This window comes from Lycium ferocissimum, chromosome 3 (assembly GCF_029784015.1).
Source record: "Lycium ferocissimum isolate CSIRO_LF1 chromosome 3, AGI_CSIRO_Lferr_CH_V1, whole genome shotgun sequence".
NCBI classification, from domain to species: Eukaryota; Viridiplantae; Streptophyta; class Magnoliopsida; order Solanales; family Solanaceae; genus Lycium; species Lycium ferocissimum.
The window spans coordinates 13,571,321-13,593,014 of record NC_081344.1 but is presented as its reverse complement, the minus strand read 5'-3'; the positions used below and the strand labels follow the sequence as shown (position 1 = coordinate 13,593,014).

At 34.1% G+C, this 21,694-nt stretch overlaps 2 protein-coding genes and 1 long non-coding RNA gene across 3 annotated transcripts in view; 2 read left to right on the top strand and 1 right to left on the bottom strand.

Moving 5' to 3' along the window:
- LOC132049777 (probable disease resistance protein At4g27220) overlaps window positions 1–21,694 on the top strand; it is a 71,634-nt gene that overhangs the window by 23,542 nt on the left and 26,398 nt on the right. The gene's annotated exons all lie outside the window — the stretch shown is intronic.
- Window positions 7–795, top strand: LOC132050966 (uncharacterized). Its single transcript, XM_059442287.1, has 2 exons — window positions 7–488; window positions 584–795. Exons 1-2 carry the CDS (start codon window positions 122–124, stop codon window positions 694–696), a joined length of 480 nt encoding a protein of 159 aa, XP_059298270.1. The 5' UTR covers window positions 7–121; the 3' UTR covers window positions 697–795.
- Window positions 5,106–7,729, bottom strand: LOC132050965 (uncharacterized). Its single transcript, XR_009413536.1, has 2 exons — window positions 5,836–7,729; window positions 5,106–5,456 (listed from the first exon to the last, which is right to left on the bottom strand). It is a non-coding gene; the product is annotated as an uncharacterized LOC132050965 (long non-coding RNA).

Here is a 21,694-nt window from a genome sequence, read left to right as displayed (position 1 = left end):
AATTGACCACTGTGATATTCTCACCTTCGGCAATAGCTTGTTAGATGCTATTCCATCTCTGATTCAGTCCAAAGACTTGAGAGCAATTCAAATTATTAGATGCAAAGGTATAGAGTTCTTAATGAGGTTATCTTATTGTAGCTCAATGGGTGAAAGAATGATGGGAGTTCATGAACTGACATTGCGCTTGTCTTCCTTAGATGAATTCAGTGGTCTTGTTAAGTTGGAGTTAGGAGAAGATTTGCCTCCAGTTGGAACCTTTTCCCATCTTTGCAAGCTTCATGTTTCTAGTTGTAATAAAATGAAGAAGCTAATCCCTAGGTGGTTGATGCAATACCTCCTAAATCTGATGGAAATAGTTGTAGACTGCTGCGCGGAAATGGAAGAGATAATGAGTGAGGATGAAGACGAACAAGCAAAGCAGTGCGCGAGCTCAGCCTCATCATCGTCTCCTTTTCCTTCAAATGAAAGCAAAAGCATCAAGGATGGTGAGGTTCTACCAAAATTGCAAAGTGTTCTTTTAAATTGGTTACCAAAACTGAAGAGCATATACAAGGGAAGAATGACTTGTGGTTCTATTCAGAGTATAACAGTTTGGAATTGTCAGAAGCTGAAGAGACTTCCATTTACTCTTCCTCTTCTAAACGGGCAGCCATCAGCTCCTTCAGCTCTTCAAGAAATCTCCATGGATCATGAAGAAGCATGGGAAGCTTTGGAATGGGACCATCCTGAGTACAAGAATGTCCTCCATCCTTTTTTCAAAATATCACGCTTCTAGATTCAAACCTCAGGTACATATTTTCGCTTGTTCCAATTTCTATTTTGCCTTTGTCTTTTTTGTTGTTTGGTCTTTTGTTTTTCTTTTCAAAAATAAAAATAAAATACAAAGATTAGAATATTAGCTAATTGTTTTTAAACTAATAATAGTATTAAAAAATAAATTATTGGACTATAAAAGAAGTACTTAAAAAAAGTACTAGCTTATTTGTTAAAACTTAAATTAATAGAAAATATATTTTTAAATTTTTTTTCTTTTTTGGAAATGAAAACAAAATTTATATAAAAACATATGATTCTATTTTTTTTTTTATAAAAATTAACTTGATAAATTAAATTATATAAAAACTAAAATATCAAAATAAGCTTAAACTCTGTTTATTGTATTTTCTTATAATTTTTATTCTTTTGAAGGAATGAACATGTCCTTTATGATACCGTATCAGTATAGATACATATCATGTGGATATCATAAAATACTGAGGAGTTTTTTTTTTTGAAGGAATGAATTAGTCCTTTATGATACCCTGACAGTATATGAATATATCGTGAGGGGATCATAGAGGACCGAGGATTGTTTTTTCCTGAAGAAATGAACCAGTCCTGTATGATACCCTGACAGTATATGAATATATAGCGTCAAGGAGGACCGAAGAGTGTTTTTTTCCGAAGAAATGAATCATTCCTCTATGACATCCTAGCAGCAAATGAATATATCGTGTGAGTATCATAGAGGACCGTGGAGTGTTTTTTCCCGAAGAATTGAACTAGTCCTCTATGATACCCTGGCAGTATATGAATATACCGTGTGGGTATCATAGAGGATCGAGGAATGATTTTTTCGAATAAATGAATCAGTCCCCTATGATATCCTGGCAGTATATGAATATACCGTGTGGGTATCATAGAGGATCAAAGAGTGTTTTTTTAGAATAAATGAACAGTCCCCTATGATACCCTGACAGTATATGAATATACCGTGTGGGTATCATAGAGGATCGAGGAGTGTTTTTTTTTTTGGAAGAAATGAACTAGTCCACTATGGTACCCTGGCAGTATATAAATATACCGTATGGGTATCATAAAGGACAGAGGAGTGTTTTGTTTGTTTGTTTTTTTTTTTTAAAGAAATGAACCAGTCCTCTAGTACATGAATATACCGTGTGGGCATCATAGAGGATTGAGCAGTGTTGGAATGAATCTGCTATCTACGAGACCTAGTCAATACATGATATACCAGGTTGGTATCATAGAGAACTCAATGTTTTCTTGAAGGAATGGACTGTCAGTCTTGTATGATACCATGTTAGTATATGATATACCATGTAGGTATCACTGAAGACTGAGTAGTATTTTTTTAAGGAAGGATCCAACGTTCTATGATACCTTATATGTATATAATATATACCATCTGGGTATCATAGAGGACTGAGTGTTTTTGTTGGAGGAATGAACTGACAGTCCCCTATGATACTATGTTAGTATATGGTATATATCACGTGGGTATCATAGTATACTTCATCTGCTACTAATTTGGTATACTATATGCTAAAATATGTTGTTTTTTGAGATATAGAAAAAATAAAAATAAAAAATATACCAGTTATCCTTCTTATTATAAAAATAAAAAAATAATAATAAAGGAGCCAAAGGGTAGAATTAGATTATGAAAAAATAATAGGAACTAAAGAAAAAAAAATTGAAAAAATGAAATTAAAAAAAAGAGAAAAAATAAATAAAAAATCACTAGAAATTAAAAAAAAAAAAGAATAATAAATAAAACTAACAAAAATGGTGAATGAAATTAGATTATGGAGATAAAAAATAAAAAGAAAAGAAATAGATGAAATTAAAAAGGAACAAGAAATTTAAAAAATAGAGCAAAAAATTTTTAAAAAAGTAAAGGAGCTAGAATTAAATATGGAATCAAATTATGGTGAAAAGAAAATAAAAATAGTATGATTTGGGAAAGAAATAAATGAACAAAAAAGGGGAAAAAGAAAACAAACAAAAAAAGAAGAAGTAAAGAAGCTAAGAAGTAGAGAAATAAAAAAGAAAAGAAGAAAAAAGTGACAATTACCTACAAAAGCTACAATGGGTAGGAAGGATAAATAGTTGTGGGGGTATGAAAGTAAAGGGGGCATAGAAGGGTAATTATTTTGTATATAGTGGGCATTGGTGTTCTTTCCCCTTTTCAATTTTACTTGGTCGTTGTTACCGTGTTGATGTCTCAGTTTATCTTTGTTAATTAGTGTCATTTGGCCCGATCAACGTTAAAAATTATATTTGTAGATATTTTTTCTACTATTATTCTATTGTTTTTGTAACATATTTGTAAATTTTATGTTAAAAGTGTGCACACATAAAAATTAAAATAATTAATTACCTACTTTGGAATTCATTTTTTCATTGAGATGGAAGGACTATAGTTTACATTTTCGATATATTTTTAAAGTATTTCACAATGATATAAGTTGTTTTTGCTTATTATTTTAATTCACAGCTTAATCCTACCTAAAGTGAAATCTTTATCAATTACTTATGTTTGCCAGTATGTACGACACAAAATTATAGGAGAAAATAAAAAAAACTTTACGTTTAATGGGACGAATAAAAATTTAAGATAACAATTGACAAATGGTAAATAACACCAATAAATAATAAAGAATATTGTAAGAAGAATATCTTAATTCAATAATTAAACCTATATTAAAATAGAAACTGTTAAGTGTCTATAATAAAAACTTAAGGAACAATATAATTTGAAACAAATTTAAATAATTATTCCACATAAAAGAAAGACTCAAATACGTATGAGTATGCTTTGTGGGTCACTATTAATTTTTCCATGGCATCATCATTTTTAGTTACATGTAAAAATCTTTAAAGTTCTTGAGAGTTATCAAAATGTGTAAGGACTTATAAAATCATAAAAACTTTAATTAGGAACAAAAGAGAAAAGAAAATTCACGTGAGGACTAAAAAAAATGGATATTTGACTAAACATCTACATGCATGACGCAAGAATTGTTGGAGACTGAATTTGGTCCCCTCAAAATTTGCTGTTAAATACCAAATTGCATAGGGGCAACTAAGCCATATGGAGCTAAATTAGGGGCTACATAAAAGAGGGACTCAAAATCTAAAAGTTAGACGTGTGTCACTTGGTTAGTTCAACTACAACAACAACAAAAACAACAATAACATACCCAGTGAAATCCCACAATGTGAGGACTGAGGAGGGTAAAGTGTATGCAGACCTTATCCCTATCTCGGAAGATAGGGAGGCTGTTTCTGGAAGACCCTTGGCTCAAGAGAAAACACGACGAGAAAATGTCATATAAGCACAAGCAGTTTAAAGCAAAATGAAACTAAAGAAAGCGAAAAAGTCAAGATAGAACAGTCTGAGAAAAGGAAGCAGTACCTACCACAGATAAATAAAATAATCGAAGTACAGGAAACAACATATAGTAGCAAGAATCAAAGGACAATAGACTATAGATCAAAACTGCGACTACCTACTAGCCTTTTACCTTAATACGAGTCCTCCCCAACCTCTTATCTAAGGTCGTGTCCTCGGTGGTGAAAGCGCCCCCGTGTCTGTCTAAGCACCTTTCTCTCCAATACTTCTTCGGCGTGCCTCTCCTCTTCTCGAAACCATCATAGCTAACCTCTCACACCTCCGCACTGGGGCATTTGTGTCTCTCCTCCTCACATGCCCAAACCATCTCAATCTCGCTTCCCGCATCTTGTCCTCCACTGATGCCACTCCCACCTTATCTCGGATCTCTTCATTCCTAATCCTGTCTCCCCCGCACATCCATCGCAGCATTCTCATTTCCGCAACTTTCATCTTTTGGATGTGAGAGTTGTTGACTACCCAACACTCTGCCCCGTACAACAAAGTCGGTCTCACAACCACTTTGTAGAACCTGCCTTTAAGTTTTGGCGTAATTTGCCTTATCACACAAAGACTCACGAAGCGAGCCTCCATTTCATCCACCCTGCAAAAATACGATGTGACTCATCCTTTGTCAATATCCCCATTTCCTTGTATAATAGAACCAGGATATTTGAAACTTCCTTTCTTTTGGATGGCCTGGGTACCAAGCCTCACTTCCACGCCAGCCTCACTACTATTTGGTGTTTATAAAAAATTAAAAAAAAAAAAAAAAAGAGTCACTCCTTCAATGTAAGAGGTAAATATATTTAAACTCTAGTAAATGGCAAATATAGCTCAGTAAAGACTACAAAAAGCTCTTATTCTCTCTCATATAGTTATACTAGATGGTTGGTGCCTGTGCAAGGCACAAGCCTATGCCCGACAATAATTGTTTCTGTTATTTATACAGCTATAAGATTATAAAAGATGTTCGACACCAAGAAGATGTTTTCTTACTATGTTTCAAGGATTCAGGAGGATTACTTTAAAAAAAAAAAAAAATGTAGTAAATCGATACAAATAATCACAACTATTGAACCTTCATTTATATACATGCCTTGAGGAATAAAGTTGTCCAAGATATCCAAAAGGTTATGAAATATCCACCATGTGAAGTTCGAGCATTTGCACATAGTACCACTTGCTTCATGCATCCCTTTTGAAAGCCTAGTAATCCGTAAACTTCTACTGTCATAAATCTTCTTTTGCGATTGTATTTGACAAAATATGAGAACATCTTTATTCTGAGAATCTAAGCAAACATCAAAGAAGCAAATTCAAAACGTTATAATTGGACAAACCATCAAATACTAATCGAGTTCTAATTCAACGCTCTATTCTATGTAGAACTCCCAAAATATTAGAACCACAGAGCGCACAGACACGTAGGTTATTGCTTTTAGCATCCAAATCCCTATTTTCCTAAAGATTTGGGGGGAAAACGAACGGTAGCATCAATTTTTAGCATAAAGACTACCTTGTTACAAACAAGAGATAATAGCAAAATACATAAAAATGTATTGTGTTCATAGTTCCCAAAAATACACAGCGTGACATAAAATTGTATCGAAATAAAAAAAAAAAATTAAAAAAAAAGTCTAAACAAAAGAAACAACAGTATCGATTTACCTTGAGTTTCTATTTTATAGACAAACTCCTCCTTGCTTTTACCCTGCGAACTTTATTGCCAAATCTAAATGACTAAGCAGAGATAAATGTTTAGTAATAACATCCAATTAGACCTGTTAGTTACTATGTTCGTATGACAACCTAATGTATAGGAGCTTCACGATTGTTTAACCGAAAAAGAATCATAACAAAGCCGAATGGCTGGATGATGGTTCTATATTCTAAAGGTACGATGACAACCTTTTTGGCCTATGCTTCCTCCCTTGTCCTGCCTTAAGAAGAAGTCCTTACATAATTTGTCAATATTCACCAAACATAATTGGGAAGGGGAGTGGAGACCAAGACAGACAGATGATACCTTCCTCTATCTCCTATTATTCAAAAACTAACACAAAGAAAGCATGGGAGTTGTTCAAAGTGTTGCAGTAAGAGACTCACAGAGAAGATGATCAACCCAAGTAGTATAACTAACATCGACCAGAATTTACTATGATCTATATACTTAGTTTCCACAACAAACAACAACTCATGGAAGTTTTCTATACCAATCGTCTAAATTTATAAGCTGGTCTTAAAAATGAAACCAAATTTTATACTGTCCTTTTCTCAAGCACATCTTATACTTGCTTATACTAATTTAAGCTCTTCTATATGAACTTTAATTTCCAAGTAACCAGTCCATGTCATTAATTTTCAGTCAGTGATGCTCATCTTGTGCATGTAACTGCAGTATAATGGGAGATCATGGACTCACGTCTACTTGCAACCCCTTCCTCAGTCTTGAGACATTGCGCTTGTCTTCCTTAGATGAATTCACTGGTCTTGTTAAGTTGGAGTTAGGAGAAGCTTTGCCTCCACTTGGAACCTTTTCACATCTTCGCTTCCTTGAAGTTGCATTATGTGGTAAAAAGAAGAAGCTAATCCCTAGGTCGTTGCGGCAATACCTCGTAGACATGAATGAAATAACTTTAAAATACTGCAAGGAGATGGAAGAGATAATAAGTGAGGATGAAGAAGAACAAGACAAGTAGTGCGTAACCTCAGCCTCATCATCGTCATCTATTCTTCGATCAAATCAAAGCAGAAGCATCAAGGATGATGAGGTTGTTCTGCCAGAGTTGGAAGTTGTTAATTTATTTGGGTTATCAAAACTCAAGAGCATATATAAGGGAAGACTGACTTGTGGTTCTGTTAAGCATATAAAAATTCATTATTGTCAGAAGCTGAAGAGACTTCCATTTACTCTTCCTCTTCGAAATGGGCAGCCATCAGCTCCTCCAGCCCTTACAGTTATTGACATGCTTAAAGAAGAATGGGAATCATTGGAATGGGATCATCCTCAATACAAGAATGTCCTCCATCCTTTCGTCCGAAACTAGATTCAAAGCTCAGGTAGATGTATATTTCTATTCAAATTAATTTCTTCCTCTTCAAGTTCGCTACTTCCAATTTCATTATTCAAATTAAGCTAAAGTGCAGCACTCTCTGGAAAGCCCCAGAAAGGATGGCCAGCTTTGTAGGGTCCCAATAGTGGGTCGTTTTCATCATGGGAACTCTGGGAAGAAGTGAAGTTGAAGAGGAAGACTACACCATTGGCAACTTTGGGATTCCACAGTCTCTGATATTTACCCAAAGTCTGGAGTTGCGGCCCTCTCTTTTGGCTTTACTTTTCTTACTTTTTTCAATTGGATTTGGTCACTGTCGCTGTATTAATATGTAAGTTTATCTTTGTTAATTGGATGGATTAGGTAGTATTTTCGTCTTTGTAATAATATCTAAAGTTGATAGCTTAATTCCGAAGTTTTCGATTGTTACTAGTTCTATATTGCTGCTTGGGAATTTGGGTTCTTCCTCTATCTGTCTCTTTTGATGAAACCACACCCAATTATTCATGTCAGGAATTAATTAGGATGCCTTGAAGTGAAATTGTAAATCTGCAATTTTTCATGCAGTCATGGCCTAAATGACAGAAAGTTGAATTTCTTCCTTACCAATTCATCCAGTATAACTTTTACTCTATTGCATGAACTGTTGTAGAAATGAAGACTAAAAATAGCTATATCGACGTCGTCCCCATTACTGTGAAAATAAACTCAAAACACCTTGAACAAAGTGAGGAGACATACACGGAGATTGGAACAAAAATATCTACAGATCAAAGCCAAAATAGATAAATAAATAAAATGGTTGGTTAGGTGATGATGGTGAGATGTTTTGAGAAACTGACTAAAGAATGTATTTATGCAACGTTATTTTATCAAGGCTTCCGAAGATCATAAGAGACCTAAATTGTTTCCCACTTTAAATATCTGGTCTATTTTCCTTGAAGCCCTCTTTGGAGCATTTTTCACCCCCCTCTTCCCCATCCCCTTCCCATTGCCAGTTCGTCTCTTTACTTATTTTTTCTTTCTTCATCCAACTTCTCTACAATTAGTCACTATTTTTATGGTGCCTCTCACGAAAAGCACATACTACGGTGACATAAATACTTGTTAGTAAAGAGGGGTGAGAAAAGGGGCAAATTAAGTAAATAATTGACTTACATAGTTTGTTGTGTCTTGAATGATAGTACTTATTGGTAGAGTAAAAATAAGGGCAATTGCGAATGTGAAAATGAGTGTCCGCCATGGTAGCTGAACCTGTGATATCACGACAGTGCAGAGTAGGAGAGGCAGAGCAACGATTGTGTGGAATCACCATGAAGGACTATCCTTGTATTTCCTCATAATCTTTGTATGAATATCTATTTTCCCTTTGTATGAAGGACGAAATCGGCCATAAATTTCCCTACTCAACAATACAACTGAGTAATCACAAATCCACAAGATCGCATATTCCGTTTTTATGAAAATATGAACAAAAACATATAGTTGGAACTTGGAAGTAGATGACGGTGTTGAACCTTTTTGGAAATTTATATTGAACAATATATTCAGTATTTGAACTTAAAGGGTCTAAAAGAATTGTCGATCTGCAACTGTTGAGCCTTTTTGGAGCCATTTCCTCAAGTCGTGAGCAATATCTCTCTAAAGGACATTTTTTCGAACACTTAATGGGCGTCAAAATAAGCATGCCATGTTGGTCTGTTTATTCCATAGAATAAACCTGGTATCGTTGTAGTTAATAAAGGACATGCTCAAATAAAAATCAAAAGCGCAGGTAAGTGTAAAATAAAAAACTGAAGATGGAAATTATGGAAGAAGTATTAGCAGGAGACAAATCCCCTGAAGCTAATATTGATGAATCGTTGCTATTATTTTTCCCAAGAATCACACTTTGCGTTTCCTGTCCTATTCCATCTTCAGACACTTATTAGTTAGGCGGGCCTTATGCGGCATTATTAATATTGTTTAAGCGTGACAGGGAATTTAAAAGGGAATTATTTTCAAAAAAATCGTGAAAAAAGATAAATAGTATTTCTGCATTTTAGTTAAACCACGTCAAATTTAGGCTTTGTCACCGCTTTTATATATATCACTAAGTATATCTTCACGTGACTTCGTGATTTGTGATTAAAAGTTCGTACGGATATTAATGTCACAACTTTTGTAAAAGAATATCAATCTTTCCAATCAATAGCTTGATTATTTTATTATACTCCCTCCATTCCATATTAAGTAACCTTTTAGGCTTTTTATTTTGTTTCAAAATAAGTGACACTTTAGGATTTCAAGAAGAAATTAATTCTATTCTTCTAAACTTACCCTTATTTATAACCAAGAATCATTAAATAACTTTTCCTTTTCTAAGCATTAATTAAGGGTAAGTTAGTAAAAATACTCATAATTTTCTAGGAATAAATAATTTTCTTAAAGGGTGTGCATGAGCTAAAGAGTCACTTATTATGGAATGGAGGGAGTATTTTCTTAAATAATTTTCTTAACAATCTATATAAAATTCTTTAACAGAGAAAGATATCTATGAAACGTATTTCAGGTTAATACAAAATAAATTTTTCAATCAAATTACGTATCTTAAATATGATAAATACAAAATAAAAGAATATGAAAAAACAAGGAAAAAAAAAAAAACGGTGATCAAAAGTCTTGGGTGTCAAACGCTTTTCCTTTTCTTTTTCTTCCTCTCAAACCTTCTTTTTAGTATTTTGTTTCTAATATGAATAATTTACAGCTATGTTTTATGAGATTGGCATGATTTTTACTCTCACATAACAATTAAGAAAAACTCAAATGAAAAAATAAAAAATAAAGAACGGCAAGAGAATGACATTTATTATTGCATTCACACAATAAAATTAAAAAAGCACTACTACAAGTAGTTTTGGTATATTTCATGAATTTAGTACTAATTACAAAGTTTTGAACATAGAAATATTCGATGGCAAGAACATGGCAAGTTATTAAAGATTCTTGTTGTCAAAGTTTTTCATATACTCTATTAAAAGAAATAAGATCCAAATTGTATTTTGTTTTACTGCTATACTACCTATTTTTCTCCTTCTTTCTCTTTTCTTCAATCAGCCCTCCCCTCTCTATTTCGTGGTACAGTGTACTTCTTATTCTATATCTTATTCCTTTTTTGTTTGATTCTCACATTTCCTTCCATTGTTTCCATATAATCAACCAGACAAATCTTTTTATTTGTCCTCCTAATTTCCCGTAAACTTTCAAAAGTGATTTTCTTCTCTTGTTAAGTTTTCCTACCATTTTAAAATGAACGCTACATACTTTTTCTATAAACTCAAAAGACACAGTTTAAAAGGTAACATACAGAGTCATGTAATGGCGCAGAGTTGTTCATCGTCGATCTTGAATAATTCATTTTTCGTGCTTATAAGGCATTCCAATGGCATGGTACAATTACTTTATACTCCACCAAATGCGGCTTCTTAACGGAAGAAACCGAGTAGGCGGGAGAAAGAAGAGGAAAAATAAGGGAATATAGGACGTTGATATTGGTTGTTCTGTTACCGCTATGGGGTTGCAATTAAAGGCATGATTTCTTAAACGGTGCCTTTCTCTTTCCATTTATGGAGGTGAATTAAAATCTATTTTTTTATTTTTTTTTACAATTTAATACAAGGAAAATCCCAATAAATTGAGAAATTAGATAAATATTAATGCTGGCCGTAGAGCGCGCCACGTCACCGGGGCTATGTCCTCCTTATATATACATATATATATATAAGATTATAAGATATAAAGCTAGGTATAAACAAGGGGTATTTGGCCAAGGATTCTATTTATCTTTTTTCTCCTTTTTTTGACAATTTTTCTTCTATTTTATTATTGAACAAAAATAAATATGACAATTACTACTCCTTCATTTATTCTTATCTTTTTAATGTAAAAACCTAAATGCCTCAAAATTTACTACTCCACTCATTCCTATTCTTTATTATAGAGATATTTAATTGCTTCAATATTTACTACTCCGATCTTTCATTCTCTCCATGAAGAATGAAAATATCTTGAAAAAGAGTAGTCTGATGGATATTATTTCATGTAGAATTTGGAAGGGTTCAGATCAATATAAGAAATATTTTCCTATTTCAATTTTATTTTGGCTTTTCTCTCATTTTTCCCATTCTATTCAATTAATTTCTTATTACTTTATTTTACTTTACTTTACTATATATTAGAAAGACCTTGTTTCGACATCATGTCTGTTTACATGTCTACCAATTTAAAGCTGAGGGTGTTTTCGTCTTTCACGTTGCTGAGTATTTTATTAATTACGTGTCTTCCAATTACTTAAGCAGCCGATTTTGTATAAACTGGATATGAATCCAGCCGTCTTCTTAAATGAAAATAAGAATTTTCCCTTTATTAGCCTTTGTATTTATTGTTTTCTGCATTCAAACAAAACACTTTGTTGTCCCTTTCTCTTCTTGCTTTCAAAAAGTTTGAAAGTCAGCTATGTTCTGCCTTGTTAGCTTTTTCTTCCTTCACCTAGAATTGGAAATCCACGTATCTGTAATTTTCAATTTTGATCGGTGAAAAAACGAAAAACAAGAAGAAAAAAACGAAGCAAAAATGGGTGCTTCCTATCAGTCCTTCAAGAATCCACTGAATCGGGTATCTTATGTATCAGCATCTTCTTCTTAAGAAGAAGAAAAAAACGAAGCAAAAATGGGTGCTTCCTATCAGTCCTTCAAGAGTCCACTGAATCGGGTATCTTATGTATCAGCATCTTCTTCTTTCGCCTTCATCTTCATATTCACTTTGTAGCTTAAACAACACAGTTGCTCCAAAGCACATAATTGTTTGTTCAAGATTTTGCGGACAGTATCCTCTCCTAAGTAATTAGCAGATTTCGAAAGAAATAAACTTCACTCCTGCAATAGATCAAATCAGTTGTTCCATCATTACTGAGATCAGGTAAGAAATAAACTTCACATCGATGTGCTTGCTTCTTCCATGTAGCACTGAATTCTTGGATAGTTTGATTGTTGAATTGTTGTCACAAAAAATCTTGGTAGCTCCTGGTTGCTTGAATTGCAACTCCTTCAGGACTCTCCTCAACCAAATAGCTTGAGAAGCGGATGCAGTTGCCGCAACAAACTGGGCTTCTGCACTAGACAAAGTGACCATAGGTTGCTTCTTAGCTGACCATGAAATAGCACCGTAACCAAACATAAAAGCATAACATGAAGTGCTTTTTCTGTCATCTTGATCACCAGCATAGTCACTATCTATTTATCCGAGCAAATTGGACTTTCCTCTCTTCTTGTAAAATAGCCCAAAGTCTCTCGTTCCTTGCAAGTAACGGAGAATTCTCTTTCTGCGGACTTGGATTCTCCATGTGTTGATTAAACTCAAATGAGATACATCAAACTGCCAACAATTTGTTTGTAAAGTGTCTTTGTCAACCTTCTTCCCAATATAATCTTTCTGTAGCTTCAAACCAAGCTCAGAAGGAGTGTTAGCAGGATTACAATCCATCATCTAAAATCTGTCCAAAATTTCTCCTATGTATTTACTTATGAGAAATAAAGATCCCGTTTTCAGATTGCACTACTTCTATGCCAAGAAAGTAATGCATCAATTCCGAGATCGGACATTTCAGACTCATCCATCATTGACTTCTTGAATTCTTCAATCATGACACCACAATTTCCAGTAAATATAAGATCATCAACATACAAGCATATATTGAGCTTCCCTTCATGTCCGGTCTTAACAAAAAGTTTATGCTCATAGGGACATTTCAAAAAATCAACTTTTTGAAAGTACCTTTCAATGCGACTATACCAAGCCCAAGGAGCTTGTTTTAGTCCATAAAGGGCCTTTTTCAATTTGTAAACCTTATGCTCATTTCCAATTTTAACATAACCCAGGGGTACGTTGTTCAACAAATACCTGTTCCTCCAAGTACCCATGTAAGAACGCCGACTTGACATCTAACTGGAAAATAGGCCAAGACTTCTACGTCGCCAATGCAATAACTAATCTGATTGTATCATGCCTCGCAACGGGAGAGAATACTTCTTTATAATCGATCCCGTATTCTTGCTTGTAGCCCCGAGCCACTAAACGCGCCTTGTACTTGTCAACTTCACCGTTTTCCTTCAATTTCATTTTGAAACCCATTTTATTCCAATGGTTTTCTGTCCATTTGGAAGATCAGACAGCTGCAAAGTATCATTCCGTTCAATGGAATCAATTTGATCATCTATTATTTTTCTCCATTTCTTTCTTCACAGCAGTCTCAAAAGACATAGGATCACAATCTGAAAACAAAACAAAGTGAGTAATTGGATCTTCAATTCTAGTTACCTCATAATCTTCCATCCAAGCAGGCCTCTTCTAACACGCCCAACAGACCGAGTTGTTTCTTCATTTTCTATAGCAATTGTTGCTGAAGTTGCTGAATTTTTCGGTGTGCAAGGTGCTGAAAATTGCTCTGGTTCAACGTCACTATCATAGAGTACTTGGGTAGGCTGCTACCCATTCCAATCCCAAGTGTTCTCCTCATCAAAAACAACATCCCTACTAATAACAATCTTCCTTGTCAATGGATTGAACAATTTATATTCACTTACACCAAGAAAAACACATTTTTTTAGTCTTGTCATCAAGTTTCTTCCTCTTCCTGCAAATGAGCATGAGCAATGCCGAAAATTCTAAAATGATCTCCGTTGGTTTTCTCCCAAGCCGGTGTCATATTTTGAGCGAGAAAAAGTTGGGCTTCTGTTTAAAATATGAATACTCCAATTTACTACCTCGGGCCAGAAAGTTTTTGGAACGCTTCCTCTTGCTAGCAAACTTCTCACCATGTTGAGGATAGTTCTGTTTTTCCTCTCCGATACACCATTCTGTTGTGGTGTATACGCAATCGTAAGCTCTCTCCGCATGCCATGTTCTACACAAAAATCTTCAAATTCTTTCGAACAATATTCGCCACCTCGATCTGTTCGAAGAGTCTTGATGTTTTTTCCCTACTTCATTTTCCACACGAACTTTAAAGCTTTTAAATGTAGAAAAAACTTCAGATTTTTCTTGCAAAAAATAAACCCAAATTTTCCTTGAAAAATCTTCGATAAAAGTGATTAAATATCTTTTACCTCCATTGGATGTTGGGCTTATTGACATCTGCACAAGCTCCAAAACAATTTCCCTTTAGAAATTAGGCCAAGACTTCATGATTTTGTAAGGAAGCGGTGATTTGAGGAACGCCGTGACCATGTTTTTTGGGTGGAGTGTCTTGCAACTCAAATGACCATAACGAAAATGCCACAACAGAGGAATTGTATCAAACAAGATTGAATATCATCAATCTTTAGCGGAAATAATTTGTTGGAGCTCATTTGAACTACTTCAATAGAGATCATAAATTTCACACTCACCCTTCTTAATAGTGATGACATAACCCTTCTCGATCAACACTAAGTAAGTTGCTTTTCAAGTCGGGAACATACAACACATTAGAGATTGTTTCAACAAAACCATTCTTGATTTCAATCATGAAATCACCTTTCCCCCTCACTTCAACAGTAGAACAATCACCAAATGTTACGGTGGAATGGAAATTTTCATTTAGAGATGAAAAAGAAAATTTACTTCCACACATGTGGTTCCTACATCCAAGATTCCTATCAAATATCCGACTCATGTTTTACTCCATGAAACCATTAACAAAGTTTCTATTTCCTTATTTTCAAAAATTGGCACTTTCTTCCTTTTCTTTATCATTAGGCAGTCTAGTATAACAATGATGATGCATAATGACCAAATGTGGCATCTATAGCATTCTACCTTGAATTTGTCATGATCTCGACCTCGCCTTTGCCTTGTAATTGATCGAGTGTTGGCTTTGAAATCAAAATTTGATCATCTATGGTAATTTTTCTAGAGGCCCATTTCGTATTGTTCATCTTTTATTCATGAACCGATAAAGAACTTTGCAATTCATCAAGAGATAGTGCATCTATATCTTTTGACTCTTCGAAAACATAATTATAAAGCGCAAAATATTCTCCACAATGGCAACATGGTCTATCTTCTCACATGGAAGTGCATTTTGTTTGATTTCCATTGTTCTAGCCAATAATTCATGATTCTTCTTCCTTCATCCTAGCAGTTGTTTCAAAATCCTTTCTCAAAGCTTGAAGCCTCTTCTAACACGCCCGATACTTCTTCTTCATGGAATCCCAAATATCTTTGAAAGTTTCTTTGCAAAGAATTGTTTCCTGGGACGATCAATTGCCTAAAAGAGATAGTTCTTTGCTTTCAAGTCTTTAGCTTTCTAGCTTCGAGTTCATCTTTTTGTGTGCAAAGTTGTGGCCGCCGAATTCCATTTTCAATGAAAATTTCTAAGATTCTCCATTAACTTGCTCCAATGATCATAGTGACCATCAAAGCGTGAATAGCTTTGCGTAAAAAATTATTTTACGTAGCCATTGGTTAAATGTAAAAGGAGATGAAAGAAATTTTGGTCGCCTCACTTGTTTTCCCTCTCGTGATTCTAGCTAATCAATGATAATGGAGATTAAACAATATGGGACCATGGAAGTGTGAGAAAGCTAGTTTGAGAGCAAAAATCTTCCGTGTATTATCAATGGTACATGAGACTCTTATATGAACAATTTATATTCTAACTTAACAAGACTTAAAAACACATTTTTTAGTCTTGTCATCAAATTTCTATCTCTTAATACTCCCCCTCAAGCTAGGCGGTGCAAACAAGTTCAACACACCTAGCTTGTCCAAGAGATAGGCATGTTGTGCTTTCATAAGTGCCTTTGTAAAAATGATCCTTGCTAGTCACATACGTTGGTTTTGTCTCGTATCCTTTCCTAATGAAGTGCGAGATCAATATCTATATGCTTTGTTCTTTCATGGAATATATTTTGGATAGCGATTTACTAACCGTTCAACCGGCGTGTTGATATTCATATTCAATATGAATACAACCAAAGAATTTCGCAATGTAAATGGCCGCCATACTCCTACCTCGGCAGCTCCTTGAAACCGATAAGCTTTTTTTTTGATACTAAAGAACGTTTCATCACATAACCGATAATGGATCTCCCCGAGTTTTCGCATCACATCGTCAATTGTGATGACTTTTCGAGCCATGTTGAGGTTCATTCTTCACATATCTCACTCTTTCCTCTCGTGACTTACACCGTTGAACCGACTAAGGACATGCACGCAAATGTGATGTACGGCTGGTCATAGTGAGATATAACAATTTCCCAATCAACCCGATGCCATCGAATCATATTCTACACAATAAGTCATACTCCACGGTTGTGAATCTTCAAATTCTTTCGAACCAATAATCCCACCATGCAAATCCTTTGATTCATCAAGATTCTTTTTGATGTTTTTCAATTCCTAGGAAGTACTTCATTTCCCATCTTTCATCTTGAACTTATCTTTAAAGCTCTCTTTGCCTTTAAATGTAGAAAAAACATCGATAATTTTTCTTGCAAAAAAATAAACCCAAAATTCCTTGTTTCAAAATTGTCTTCGTCGAGTAAAAGTGATTACACACAATATCTTTTACATGTATACTTCTTGGATAAGTTGGCATTTATTGGACCGATGCACACCATTGATCTGAATGCACAAGCTCCAAAAACATCCTTTGCAGGAGAGAATGTCTCCTTGAAATCTATCCCCTCCTTTTGGTTTACCTTTGGAAATTGAGATACTTGACTTTGAAGACCCATTTGTTAGTCTTTCAACCGGCAAGGAACAACACATTCTTCGGTGAGTGCTTGAAGTTCTTGTTCCATTGCCTAAGGAGCGACAAGACCGATTTGAGGAAGATAAGGTGACCATGATATTTTTGTCAAGAGATAAGGAGTGTCTTCAAGCCTCCAGGCAAACTCAAAATGTCTTGCATAACGAAAATGCCACAGACCATGAGGAATCCTTAATTTAAAGTAGGATCAACAAATTGTGTGGGTGGTTCAGATGGAGTATCAAGGGGAATGGATTGAATATCATCAATTGTCCACTATTAGCGGTGATGGGCATCAAATAATTTGTTGAGCTCATTTGGGAATAATCGAAACCTTTTTTCCTTAAGGAGTTGGAAGGGAAAAATGGCTCCGTACATCCTCTAACAAAAAATTTATTAGGAGTAATAATATAATCTATAACCCACGCCTTCTTAATCGAGTGATGGGAGAAAACTTGTCACCAACATGTACACAAGTAGCGTGAGGCACCCAATGGTTCTAAATAAGTTGCTTTTCAAGTCTGTAACATACTAAACACATTGAGATTGTTCAAGAAAACCATTCTTGATTTTAATCATGAAATCCTCCAAGACGTGTTTTCTTTCCAATTCACATTGGGGTGTGTGGACACATGAGCTTTGGTGTAAGAACAATCACCAACCATTGTCACGAAAATTTTGGAATGGAAATTTTTTATTAATGTCAAGATGTCTCAATACAACTATTACATCACTTTTCAATCTAAGTAGACCCAAGTCATTTACTATAGTCATCTACCAAAGTGAGAAAAACTCTACATCCATCATGACTTGATATTCTATGGTCCCCAAACAAATATCTCAAAAGGCTTATTTTTACTCCTTGTTTGCCTAGCCATTAACAAAGCCTTTATGTTGGTTTCTATTTCCTGGAATATCTTTAGTAATCGGAAGCATGTCCCATTCTCCTATGCCAAACTTCTATATCCTTGGTGAAATTTTATCATTGAAGCAAGAATAATAGTTTTATATGATGTATTATGCATTAATGACCAAATGTTGTATGACCATCATTAGCAATCCCCTTCACCATTCCATTGTTGGATTTGTCATGAAAGAATGTGACAAAGACATTTCAAATCTCTCGGTTAGCGACCACGTGATAGCGATTATGCATTTGCCTTCATTATATTCATCATTGTTCACCTTGCAACTTCCAACACAAGCAATATCTAATGCATGTCCATCCAAATAAACTCTCCTTATCTGTCTTGTAATTTGCCTTAGGTTCTTACTCATACCATATGGTTTGTCTAGTCAATTACCCTTCTTAAATGCTTCACTTTTATGGTAATTGGAATGAGTATTATGTTCCACCTGGGAGGCCTTGGGATCATTTGTATCCGATCATCTGTACCGGTGGAACATTTTCCTTTGCAATGGTCATCTTTTGTTTATGAATCGTCGAGTAGCATTATTTGCCAAACTTTGCAATTCATCTTGTGATGCCAGAGATAGTTGTTAAAACGTATCTTCTTTTGTTCTTGTTTCGATATATAGCAAACCACATAATTATATTTTGGTGTAAGCGACTCGGTTTTGCCTTTGTAGTTGTTCCACATTTTGACCTTGATATTATCTGCTAAATAAGGCAACATCTCTATCTTCTCACGAGACTATCATAGCATATGCTTTGTTTATGTTAGGGTGATTTCCATTGTTCTAGCACGAAATTGAAAAGCCTTTGGGTCTCAAAACGCATAACTTTTCTCGGGACATCAACTCTCATAAGTGTTTCTAAAATCCTTCAACTTAGTGAAATAACTAGCAACCGAACTAGCTTGTTAATGTTGCTATTTCCCTACGCGAAATCTAGATCCATTCTCCTTATCGAATCGTTCTTTCAATTCGCCCAAACCTTGCTCGCATCCGTGGCATAGGCAACACAACTAATTAATTCTTTTGAAAGTTTCTTTCCATGAAAGAACAATGGTTTTGAAGATGGTAACGAGGATCAAATGGTGTTTACCATCAACAAAACCTAACTTGCTCTTTCTTGCTTTCATCCATCTACTCACAATGCATAATTTTGGTTCCTTTCTAGCTACGGGAAGTTCATCTTCAAGGTATTGGATGATGAAGATCGATTGTTGTGTTCGTACTTGTGTTTCCCATCGCATTGCTCTCATCTCCAATCGCCATTGATGATGCCATTTTCAATGATCGAAAATGAATTAAGAGAAATCGAAAATTGTGCTAGAATACTCGTAAATCAAAAATTGATGACCGTAACAACTCGATTCCACTCTATTCTCCATGATAAAATTCCTATAGCTAATCAATGATAATGGAGATTAAACTAATATAGTGACCTCGAGAAAGCGTGAGAGCAAAAATTTCTATGTGTATTATTGAAAAATTATTTCTTATATAAAAGCCATTGGTTAAATAATAACTAAAACAAGACTTGAACCGACTAATTTTTAATCGCACAATTACAAAAAATGCCACGTTATTTGTACGTAAAAATATCCTATCTCTTAATAATAACCTAGCTCCTGATACCACTGTTACAAGCTAAAGGAGAAGAAACATAAGAGATAGACGTAAAGAGTGAAGAAAACAATGGCTAAAAAACTGATACTTTCATTCAGAGTTTCAAGCCTAATATATAGGCAAATACATAACAGAACATACCAAAAATATAGGACCCATATCAGTCCATGATATGCATAAAGCAAATAAACTCCTAAAAACAGAACATGACTCCTAACATAAACAAAACACGTTATTCCACTAATCCCTAAAAATCAAAACAAACTTGGACTGACTCAAATTGAAAAATCATAACTCCTAAAGCCTAAGTCAAATAGCATAAGAAAAACAGATTAATATTCCAACAACAATTTATGGAGAGGGAGAGTAATAAATGTTATTTGGAATTTGAGCTATTTTAAGCCACCAAGAATTGAGAGGAAGAAGTACAGGAGAAAAATGAAAAAGATTATAAAAGGAAAAGTTGTACTACTTGGTAGTAGAGAAGAAATAAGAAACGGTAACGGACAGAGAGAGCAACTTGAGTTGCCATTTATTTATCTTTTTTTCTCTTCCTGTTTATAGAATCTTCACTTTTTAATTTTTTCTGATCTTTCCTGTGCATTTCATGTTTCATTTACATGACTCGAAGATAATTCTATAATTTAAAAAGCTTTACTCTCTCAGGTTAAAAATAAGTGTCTACTTAATATTTTTCACACCCTTAAAAAAATACTAAGTCTTAGAAAAAAAAAATACAAGTATTTTGACTAAACTACCCTCAATTAATAAGATTCTTGCTTATTTATTTCCTTGAGTAAGTAGGGGCAGATCTGTAAAAATGAAATTATTTCTTTCTTGATTTTGTATGTTTATTTTGAACCAAAATAAAAAGATCAAGTGGACACTTATTTTGAACCGGAGGGAGTACTATCTAATAAACAAAAGTTCAATTACATGTAAACATATATCTAATGTATATAATTTGACTAATAGAATCATGCGTTCACACAGCACAGGTAATATATGTGTGTGAAAGGTTCCCTCACGAACTTTTTCCCTTTTCCTTTATTTAAAGAAATTTGATAAAATGAGGTTTCATCTAAGCTCTTATTCTAAGAGAAAAATGGTGTTTGTGATTTCAACTGTATATAAATCACTTTTATATACTCAGACATGATAACTATTAATTTTTCATTGCGATTGAAAATGCAGAAACATTATTTCTAAACTATTGATGTTATTGAAGCATGGACAAATTAACTAGTAAAGAAAATAATAGTGTATGTCACAACAAGTCATCATATGATTTATTCGTTTTTCCCTTGAACCTGGTTATAGGATCTCTAGTCCCCAGGTTGGGTTTCCTCAAATATGACTCAGAAATTTTCGGGCTTCAATTCCATCTCCCCCGATGTGCTCCAGACTGTTTTTCTTGGGAAGGTCTTTGTTTATAAGTCTATTAGATTATCACAAATTTAATACAATCAATATTTATGGCATACCATTTTTCACAAATGATCTCACAATATAGTATTTCTACTCTTGGGCTTGGATCTACTATCACAATAACGATTTTGTACTCTACCAATAATATTGGTGCTATCACAATGATAAAATAGAAGGAATCAGTTTTAAATATAAGAAATTTGAAATAATAGATTTGTCAATCAGTTCGCTTCTTCACTAGCTGAAGTTGACACAATAAACTCAGCCTTCATGGTAGAGTTAGCAATATATTTCTAACATAGCACCAAGTGTATGTATTTGCATCAATAAAATCTTTGAGTACAACATGATTTTTTATTTTATTTTTAAATAAAACAAGCCACAAATTTTCTTACCAAGTAAATATACCTAATTTGCTTGTACCTGCTAAGTACGTTGAATCAGAATTATATAAACACTTAATCAAAAGGAATTGCAACACAAGTTCAATCCACAAAATTGTACTTCATAATTTTCTCAACATAATGTGATTGGTTAAGAAAAAAATTTATCACATATTTTTTTTGTATTTTTCAAGAGGAGAAATAATAAATGAAGAGGATATATGCTCTTGATTAGGATAACTGAATTTTTTTTCAGCTGAAATTTGCTTTAGGTTTTAAAAATTGTTGCTAAATAAACATATATCTCCTTTTGCATACAATTACAATACATATTATAAGTAAAAGA